The sequence below is a fragment of the Ornithorhynchus anatinus genome, chromosome X3, assembly GCF_004115215.2.
Source record: "Ornithorhynchus anatinus isolate Pmale09 chromosome X3, mOrnAna1.pri.v4, whole genome shotgun sequence".
NCBI lineage: Eukaryota > Metazoa > Chordata > Mammalia > Monotremata > Ornithorhynchidae > Ornithorhynchus > Ornithorhynchus anatinus.
Window position 1 is genome coordinate 2,098,329 of NC_041751.1, and position 10,397 is coordinate 2,108,725.

General features: G+C 60.4%; 1 protein-coding gene across 1 annotated transcript in view; it reads left to right on the top strand.

Moving 5' to 3' along the window:
* Positions 1–10,215, top strand: part of ZNF830 (zinc finger protein 830) — a 12,332-nt gene extending 2,117 nt beyond the window's left edge. The window contains exons 3-11 of the mRNA XM_029053601.1: positions 601–700; positions 1,477–1,603; positions 2,585–2,618; positions 3,653–3,867; positions 6,596–6,686; positions 7,066–7,129; positions 7,948–8,028; positions 8,685–8,761; positions 9,620–10,215. Coding sequence (XP_028909434.1) covers positions 601–700; positions 1,477–1,603; positions 2,585–2,618; positions 3,653–3,867; positions 6,596–6,686; positions 7,066–7,129; positions 7,948–8,028; positions 8,685–8,761; positions 9,620–9,803 — 973 coding nt within the window. The 3' untranslated portion in view covers positions 9,804–10,215. The remainder of the gene's footprint in view (positions 1–600; positions 701–1,476; positions 1,604–2,584; positions 2,619–3,652; positions 3,868–6,595; positions 6,687–7,065; positions 7,130–7,947; positions 8,029–8,684; positions 8,762–9,619) is intronic.
* Positions 10,216–10,397: the final 182 nt, after the last annotated feature.

Consider the following 10,397-nt stretch of genomic DNA (forward strand, 5'->3'; position numbering starts at 1 on the left):
GGGTGGGTGGGCATCGGGGCCGCGGGGCGCCTAGGGAGGGCGGGCACCGGCGTGGGCAAGCGCCTGGGGTCGGCGGGCACCAGGGTGGGCGGGCACCGGGGCCGCTGGGCACCTAGAGAGGGCGGGCACCAGCGTGGACGGGCACCCAGGGTCGGCAGGCACTAGGGTGGGTGGGCATCGGGGCCGCGGGGCGCCTACGGAGGGCGGGCACCGGCGTGGACGGGCACCCGGGGTCGGCAGGCACCAGATAGGCAGGCCCTGGGGCTGTTGGACACGTAGGGAGGCCGGGCACCGGCGTGGGTGGGCGCCCAGGGTGGGCGGGCACCGGGGCCGCTGGGCACCTAGAGAGGGCGGGCACCAGCGTGGGCGGGCATCCAGGGTCGGCGGGCACTAGGGTGGGTGGGCATCGGGGCCGCGGGGCGCCTAGGGAGGGCGGGCACCGGCGTGGGCAAGCGCCCGGGGTCGGCGGGCACCAGGGTGGGCGGGCACCGGGACCGCCGGGCACCTGAAGAGGGCGGGCGCCCGGGGTCGACGGGCACCGGGACGGGCCCCCCTCGGCTCCCCGCTTCCTCGCTTTCCTTCCTTGACGGAAGCCGCCACGTACAACCGGCTGGGACACCTGAGCTGCGGCCTCTGCAACGTCCCGGTGAAGAACGAGCGCCTGTGGCCGACGCACGTCCTCGGGAGGCAGCACCGAGAGGTCGGGGGGCACCGGGGGGACCCCCGGGCGCCCGCGCCGTCGGGGGCGGCGCGGCGCGGCGGGGAGAGCCCGGCCTTCGGAGTCCGAGGCCACGGGTTCGAATCCCCGCCCCGCCCCGCCCCTCGTGAGCCGGGTGGCTGCGGGCGAGTCGCCTCACCCCCCTGGGCCTCGGTCCCCTCATCCGGAAAACGGGGACCGGCAGTAGCAGCGTCGGCGTTCGTTAGGCGCTTACCGCGTGCAGGGCGCCGGGGGAGACGCGGGGGGGATCGGGTCGTCCCACGTGGGGCTCCCGGTCTTCGTCCCCGTTTCCCGGATGAGGTCGGCGAGGCCCAGAGGAGCGACGCGACTCGCCCACGGTCACGCGGCTGACGGGATTCGAACTCGCGACCTCGGACCCCAAAGCCCGGGCCCCTTCCGCCGCGTCGCGGGCCTCGCGGGGGACGCCCCGATCGCCCTGCGTCTCCCCGGACGCTTAGGACGGCGCTCGGCGCGTGGCGGGCGCTCGGGAAACGTGATTTTTATCCGATGTGGGCGGGGGGGGGGGGGGGGTCTGGGCGCGGTCCCCGCCCCCCACGGGGCTCCCGGTCCTCGTTTTACCGGAGGGGGAACCGAGGAGCGGGTCGCCCGACGTCCCCCGGCGAAGTCGAGGCGGGATTAGAACCCGGGTCCCGCCGACTCCCAGGCCCGCGCTCCCTCCGGCGGGCCCCGGGGCTGCTCGGGGGCGGTTTCCGGTTCTTCCTACCGACGTTTCTCTCCGTCCCCCGCCCCTCTTTCAGAAAGTAGCCGAGCTAAAAGGCGTCAGAGAGACGGCCCCGGGCCCCGCCGCCCCGCCGCCGCCGCCCCCTCATCCCGCCAAGAGGAAAGCCGGCGACGCGGAACCCGACGGAGCAAAGAGGGCCAAAGGTACAAGCGCGCGCGGTCCCCGAACGCGGCCCCGGCGCGGTCCGATTCGGTCGTATTTATTGGGCGCTTCCCGTGTGCGGAGCACTGGGCCGAGCGCTTGGAACGTACAGCTGGGCACCGGATGGAGACCCTCCCTGCCCGGCGACGGGCTCGGTGGAAAGGGCCCCGGCTTGGGTAGTCCGAGGTCACCAGTTCGAATTCCGGCTCCGCCGCCTGTCAGCTGGGTGACCGTGGGCGAGTCACTTCTCTGGGCCTCGGTTCCCTCATCTGGAAAACGGGGATGAAGACCGGGAGCCTCACGTGGGACAGCCTCATTGCCCTGCATCTCCCCCGGCGCTTAGAGCGGTGCTCCGCACGTAGTAAGCGCTTAACGGATACCGACGTTATCGCTGTCATCATCTCCCCCGGCGCTTAGAACGGTGCTCCGCACGTAGTAAGCGCTTAACGGATACCGACGTCATCACCACTGTGAAACGGGGGAGACGGGCACCAAAACCAAACGGTACAAACCCAAAAAGTGGTCCGGCGACGAAAGAAACAGCCCGGCGAGTCTCACACTGGGGCCGTCCGTCCCTCCCGGGGGCGTGGAGAGACGAAAACGAGGAGGGGATGTAATAATAATAATAAAAATGATAACGACGGCATCCGTTGAGCGCTTACCACGCGCCGAGCGCCGTTCCAAGCGCCGGAGGAGATACAGGGCGATCGGGTTGTCCCAGGTCACGGTCTTCATCCCCCTTTTACGGACGAGGTCACCGAGGCCCAGGGGAGCAAAGCGACCCGCCCCAGGTCACACGGCGGACAGGTGGCGGGGCCGGGATTAGAACCCGCGCCCCGTGACTCCCCAGCCCGGGCGCTCTCCGCCGAGCCAGGCTGCCGGCCGCCCCCCGGAAAGCGATTCGTTTGCCGTCTCCGAAGGTGTGGGTCACCTCCCCGGCGGCAGCCGTCCCTGACGACGTTTCGCTCCCGCTCGTTCGACAGGTTCGAGTACCCGGGCCCAGGCGGCGGCGGCGGGGTACGTATCGCCCCGCGCACGGGGAGCGCTCGGTAAATAGGCCCCGATATCCGAATTTTAGATCTAGCTCTGGCTCCTCGAGTCAGACGTCAGACGTGCCTCCGCCGGCCCCCCCCCCGGCCTCGTCCTGCCGCTCGGACCCCGAACGAGACGCCCCTCTAGACCACCAGGTCGCCGCGGGGGCGGGGAAGGGGGCCGTTTTATTGTGATATTGCACTCTCCCGAGCGCCGAGTACAGCGCCGCGCCCGCGGCGCTCGGTAAACGCCGTCGACCCACCGAAACCGTAGCCTCCCAGGCGCCTGACGCGGTCCCGGGGTCCCCTCCCGGGAGCGCTCGGTAAGTACGACCGACGGACCTCGATTCCCGCCCGCTGGACCGCCCGACCTCTTCGCCTAAACCGGAGGTCACGTCTTGGGCGGGTGTGGGCGTAAACCGCCCCTCTTTCCCCGGCTCCATCGGTCGAAGGGATGTACTGAGCGCCTACTGGGTGCGGAGCTCTCGGCCCGGTCGTGGCTCGCCGGAAAGAGCCCGGGCTTTGGAGTCGGGCGTCGTGAGTTCGGATGCCGGCTCCGCCACTTGTCAGCCGTGTGACCGCGGGCGAGTCACCTCGCTTCGCTGGGCCTCAGCGACCTCGTCTGGAAAACGGGGGTGAAGACTGTGAGCCCCACGCGGGACAGCCTGATTCCCCCGCGTCCACCCCGGCGCTTAGAACGGCGCTCGGCACATAGTAAGCGCTTAACCAGTGCCAACATTACTGTTAGTAGTAGTAACGGGCTCGGGGGACGTCGCTCTAAATAAATAAACGGTGGAAACGGACAGAAACGCTGAAGGGTGAATAAAGGGAGCAGATCCGAGCCCGGAATTGACGCGGAAAGAAGCGGGGGAAGAGGAAATACGAGGGCTTAAGGAGGGGATGTGTAGCACTCCCCGCGGAAGGCCCGGGAAGGGGACGAATTCCACGTGAACGGCTTTTGTGAAACGCTTATTTTTAAAAAAAAAAAGACCCCCCGGCCCGCCTGTTTCTCGGTTGTAGATTGCCCACGGACTTTTTCGACAAAGCGGGAAAGGAGTCGGCGAAGGTTTCGGGGCTGTCTTTAATTGCCGCAAGCTGTGGAGAAGAAGAGGAGGAGGAGGAGGAGGAGGAGGAGGAAGGAGAAGAAAAGAGCGGCTGCGGCAGAATCCCGCCCAAGGGGCAGCGATCGGAAGCTCCCACGCCGGAGAAGGGGACAGCGAGCGCCCTACCGGCCGGTAACGTTTCCTTTCGTGCCGGGGTAAACCGAGGAAACGCTCTGGGGCCCCGTTTCGCCTCTCTCACTTGGACCGGGGTTGGCGGGAGCCCGTCGTCGGGCGGGGACGGCCTTCTCTCCGGGGCCCGGGCGAGCGCTCCGTAAGGACGACCGGGCGAACGAATGCTTGGAAAAGCCGCCCCGGTGTCGCTCGAGCCTCCGCTGTGGCCGGATTTCTCGGCCGCGACCGGTGAAGGGGATTTCCTGTGGTCAGTGACAAGCGTATATAAATTACGTCTGTAGATGTCATTGTCAGCGACAAGCGCGTATAGATCACGTTTGTAAATATCAATTGTCGGTGACGAGCGTCCGTGAATTACGTTTATAAACAGTATCGGCGGCGGCAAGCGTATATAAATCGCGTTTACAGATATTAATCGCCAGTGACAAGCGCATGTAAATTAAGTTTATAAATAGTACTGTCAGTGACAAGCGTATATACGTTACGTTTACAGATGTTAATCGTCGGTGACGAGCGTAGGTAAACGACGTTTATAAATAGTATTGTCGGTGGCGAGCGTATATAAATCACGTTTACAGATGTTAATCGTCGGTGACGAGCGTGTATAAATCACGTTTATAAATAGTACGGTCAGTGGCAAGCGTATATAAATCACGTTTATAAATGTTAATCGTCGGTGGCAAGCGTCTATAGATTATATTTACTGATATCGATTGCCAGTGACAAGCGTATGTAAATCACGTTTACGAATAGTATTGCCAGTGGCAAGCGTATATAAATTACGTTTACAAATATTAATGGTCAGTGACAGGCGTATATAAATCACGTTTATAAATATTAATCGTCGGTGGCAAGCGTCTATAAATTATATTTACTGATATCGATTGCCAGTGACAAGCGTATGTAAATCACGTTTACGAATAGTATTGTCAGTGGCAAGCGTATATAAATTACGATTACAAATATTAATCGTCAGTGACGAGCGTATATAAATTACGTTTATAAATAGTACGGTCAGTGGCAAGCGTATATAAATCACGTTTATAAATGTTAATCGTCGGTGGCAAGCGTCTATAAATTATATTTACTGATATCGATTGCCAGTGACAAGCGTATATAAATCACGTTTACGAATAGTATTGTCAGTGGCAAGCGTATATAAATTACGATTACAAATATTAATCGTCAGTGACGAGCGTATATGAATTACATTTATAAATAGTACGGTCAGTGGCAAGCGTATATAAATCACGTTTATAAATATTAATCGTCGGTGGCAAGCGTCTATAAATTATATTTATTAATAATAATAATAATAATGTTGGTATTTGTTAAGCGCTTACTATGTGCCGAGCACTGTTCTAAGCGCTGGGGTAGACACAGGGGAATCAGGTTGTCCCACGTGGGGCTCACAGTCTTAATCCCCATTTTACAGATGAGGGAACTGAGGCACGGAGAAGTTAAGTGACTTGCCCACAGTCACACAGCCGACAAGTGGCAGAGCTGGGATTCGAACTCATGAGCCCTGACTCCAAAGCCCGTGCTCTTTCCACTGAGCCACGCTGATATCGATTGCCAGTGACAAGCGTATATAAATCACGTTTATAAATAGTATTGTCAGTGGCAAGCGTATATAAATTACGATTACAAATATTAATCGTCAGTGACGAGCGTATATGAATTACGTTTATAAATAGTACGGTCAGTGGCAAGCGTATATAAATCACGTTTACAAATATTAAGTGTCAGTGACAAGCGTATATAAATTATGTTTATAAATAGTATTGTCAGCAGCAAGCGTATATAAATTATGTTTACAAGTATTGTCAGTGACAAGCATACATAAATTACGTTTATAAATAGTATTGTCGGCGGCAAGCGTATATAAATTATGCTTGCAAATATTAATCGTCAGTGACAAGCATATATAAATTGTGTTTATAAATAGTATGACCGCCTTTCTACAGGTGTTTTAGAGAAGCAGCGTGGCTCGGTGGAAAGGGCCCGGGCTGGAGAGTCGGAGGTCGTGGGTTCGAATCCCGGCTCCGCCCCTTGTCAGCTGGGTGACTGGGGGCAAGTCACTTCACTTCTCTGGGCCTCAGTGACCTCCTCTGCAAAATGGGGATGAAGATTGTGAGCCTCACGTGGGACGACCTCATTCCCCCGTATCTCCCCCGACGCTTAGAACGGTGCTCTGCACACAGTAGGCGCTTAACAAATGCCAACATTATTTGTATTGTTATTCTCTGGGCCTCAGTTGCCTCATCTGGAAAAGGGGGATGAAAACTGTGAGCCTCACGTGGGACAACCTGTTTACCTTGTATAATAATAATAATAATAATGATAATGTTGGTATCTGTTAAGCGCTTACTATGTGCCGAGCACCGTTCTAAGCGCCGGGGTAGACACAGGGGAATCAGGCGGTCCCACGTGGGGCTCACGGTCTTAATCCCCATTTTACAGATGAGGGAACTGAGGCACAGAGAAGTGAAGTGACTCGCCCACAGTCACACAGCCGACGAGGACGACCTGATGACCCTGTATTCCCCCCCCCCAGCGCTTAGAACGGTGCTCTTGCTCATAGTAAGCGCTTAACAAATGCCACCGTTGTCATTATTTTTTACGTCCGGAAGGCACCGGCGAGATAACGTTCTCCAGTGTCGGGGTCTTTCCGGGAGAGCCGGCCAGAGGGGATCGATCGCATCTCTCTGACTTTGTCGTTTCCTAGATTTCTTTGACACCGGCGCCGCGGCCGCCCCTCTCCTCTCCCACTCTGGGTCGATTCTGAAAGCCGAAATCCAAGAGAAGGAGTCGGAGAGGTAAAGTGGGCGCGGAAAACCTGACCCCGCGGGACGGGGACCGCGTCCGACCCCTCTCATTTTCATAGATGATCCTTCACCCGATCTATGCGGTCGGTGAGGTGTCCGTCCCCTTGATTCCGTCGATCTCGATGACGACGTCTCCGTTTTCCGTTCGTTCTCTCTGGCTCCGCCTCCCCGTCTGCTGCCCGGTCGTCCGTTCCGAGCGCTCGGTACGGAGTAGGCGCTCGGTGAATAGGGTCGAGGGAACGGCCGAGTGAACGCCGCATCCACCCCGGTGCTTAGCACAGCGCCCGGCCCCCGGCGAAGGCGTCCGGAAGCCCGCGGTTGTCGTCGGCATGAGAAGCTCCCCACCTCACCGACTCTCTCGACCTTTTAGGAAGGAAAACACCGCGGAGGCCTTACCGGAGGGATTCTTCGACGACCCTGAAGTGGACGCCAAGGCAAGTGGAGAGCGGTAGATGGCCGTCGCTGCCCCGAGGCTTTATCCCCAGCCCGGAGACGCTCCCTGTTCGTTCAGTCGTATCGATGGAGCGCTCGGTCCGCCCCGTTTGGCTTCTACCCGCCCCGGCGCTCAGGGAAGCGCCTGGCCCGTAGCGAGCGCTCAACAGATAGCCCTTAGAGAAGCGGCGCGGCTCGGTGGAAAGAGCCCGGGCTCGGGAGTCCGCGGTCGTGGGTTCGAAACCCGGCTCCGCCCCTCGTCGGCTGGGTGACCGTGGGCCAGCCACTTCACTTCGGCGGGCCTCGGTGACCTCATCTGGAAAACGGGGATGAGGACTGGGAGCCTCACCTGGGACGACCGGATTACCCGGTATCTTCCCCCGGCGCTTAGAACAGCGCTCTGCACGTAGTAAGCGCTTAACGAATACCGACATTATTATTATTATAGCTCTAGACTGTGAGCCCGTTGTTGAGTAGGGGTTGTCCGTTGGGTGCCGAGTGGTACTTTCCAAGCGCTTAGTACAGGGCCCTGCGCACGAAAGGCAGCCGTGTGACTTCTCTGTGCCTCGGTTTCCTCATCTGCAAAATGGGGGTGAAGACCGCGAGCCTCGCGGGGGACAACCCGATGACCCCGTGTCTCCCCCAGCGCTTAGAACGGTGCCCTGCACAGAGTAAGCGCTTAACAGACACCAACGTTACGATTAACGGCCGAAAGCCAAGGGGAGGGCCCCCCCCCACCCCCCCCCCCCCCCCGGCGTCTCTGCCCCGTCGGGGGATCCCCTTTTCTCGGACAAACCGGCCCTCGCTTTCCCTCCGTCAGGTACGGAAGGTCGATGCCCCGAAGGACCAGATGGACAAAGAGTGGGATGAGTTTCAGAAGGCCATGAGGCAGGTCAACACGGTGAGTCCCCGCTTCTCCGCCCTGCCCGGAAGGGGAGACGACGGGCCTGCGCTGGGCCGCGCTCGGATCGAGCCCCGGGCCTGGAAGCCGGAAGGATCTGGGTTCCGAGCCCGGCCCCGCCGCTCGCCTGCCGTGCGATTTGGGGGGCCGGTGGCCTCGCCTCTCTGGGCCTCGGGTCCCTCCTCTGCAAAATGGGGACGGGAGACCGTGAGCCCCACGCGGGACGGGGACCGCGTCCCGCCTCATTAGCCGGACTCTACCCCAGCCGCGCGCTTTGACGCCCGGTAAGCGTTCGACGGGTAACGTCGTCGTCGTGATGGTCGTTATTAGGTCGGAGGCCTCCGGGGCGGCGGAACGGGGCCGGGGGGGTTGGTCCGAGCCCGGTTGCTCGACCGGAGAGGTCTCTCGGGGTTCCCGGCCCCCCGGGGTTGGGGTGGTGAAAAGCGGGGATGGGGATTGAGGCCGTCAGCCGGGGGACCGTGTCCACCCCCTTTTGTTTCTCTCCACCCCAGCGCTTAACAGATACCAACGTTGTTATTATCACTACAGTGCCCGGCACAGAGTAAACCCTTCACAGATATTACCGTAATTATTATTCCTCCAAAACCCTCCGGTCTGCACCGCCCGGGGGGATTTTGAACCGTCTTCCGGTTCAGATTTCAGAGGCCATCGTGGCGGAAGAGGACGAGGAGGGGCGCCTGGATCGGCAGATCGGTGAAATTGATGAACAGATGTAAGTCGCCCCACTGGGAGACCCAAACGTCCCGAAGCCCCTTCCCCGGGGCGTGCGGTGCAGGCTCGCGGGTCCGAATTACGCGTCGCGGGACCGGGGTTTTCGGGCTGAGCGGTCCCCGTTATTAGTCAGCGGAGCCTTGTGTGGATGGAAATCCGTGGCCCGGCCTGCCGTCGGTAGGGGAGAGGGCAGAGCCCCGTACTGAGCGCTTGGGAGAGTCCGACAGGATGGGTGGACGCTTTCCCTGCCCGCACGAGCTGTCTGCGGGGGGAGACAGACATCGATCCGAGTCGATTTTACTAAAATCACCTTTACCTTAAGGTCAGTCTCCCCCTCTAGACCCTTTGCTCGTTGTGGGCGGGGAAAGCGTCCGCTCGTTCCGTTGTATCGTACTCTCCCGAGTGCTCGGTCCAGTGCTCTGCACGCGGTAAGCGCTCAGGAAATACCGCCGGTTGAGCGTCGGGAGGACCCGGGTTCTGATCCCCACTCTGCCACGAGTCCTTGAGGTGGGGGTAAGCGAGTGAGGGCTTGAATAGAGGGGGTGGTTGGAAGGGCTGGAGGGGGTTTTCGGGGCGAAACGGTGCGGATCTCACGCAGGGAGCTCGGCTCCCTCTTCTCCCCCGTCTGCTCAAGAGCCCGGTGTCGCCGTCAACCCGAGTAAGCGCTCAATAAATACTACTGAATGAGCGAGCCGAGCTCGGCCCCGCCGCTTCTGGTCCCGGGCTGAATCGGACGTGGGCAGACGTTTCTCCCCACCGGCCAGTTGGTTAGCCTCGGCCCTCGGGTCAGCGTCGGCCGGCGGGACGGGCTTGGCCGGGGGGGGGAGATGCCGGCTAACGGAGGGCTCTGCCTCCGCAGAGAGTGTTACCGGCGGATCGAAGTGCTGCGGGACCGCCGGGACGTGCTCAGGGACAAGCTGAGAGAGGCCCTGCTGTTGAGAGCCGCCCGGGACCAGGCGGACGACGACTCGGGCAGCGAGGACGACGGGGAACTGCAAGATTTGCTGTCCCAGGATTGGAGGGCGAAGGGGACTCTCCTGTAGGTCCCCGTGGGACGGCGCGAGGAGGGGTCGGGGGGGGCCCTTGCCGACCCCAAGCGGGGCTCCATCCGAGGGCCGCCTTGACCCCGGGGTGGGGGGGGTTTCCGAGGAGAAACGTCCGGACGCCAACCGTCGGTCCGTCCCCCCCCCCCGGGTTGGGTCGGAGGACCGTGGAGGCAAAGAGCGGCTCTCTGTACGGGGCCGGTTTGAGCGGGAACTGACAGCTAAAGGTCCTAGGTTGAAATCCTAGCATCCGTTTTGCCTAAATACCGGGAGCGTTTTCAATGCCGACTGTCGGAGGAGCGACCGAGACCTCGGTGTCCGCGGACTTCGAAAGTCCCAGGACGGCGAGAAGGCGTCGAACGGGAGGAGTGTGAATTTACTATTAAAGTCCTAGCATCCGTTTTTGCCTAAATACTGGGAGCTTTTTCATCGCCGACCGTCGGGGCAGTGATTACCTGGGTGTCCACCTGGGTGTTAAAAAGTCCCGGGACAGCGAGAAAGCGTTGAACGGGCAAAGCGTAAATTTGCTGTTAAAGTCCTGGGTCGAAATCCTGGCTTCTATTTTCCCAAAATACCGAAAGGATTTGTATTGTC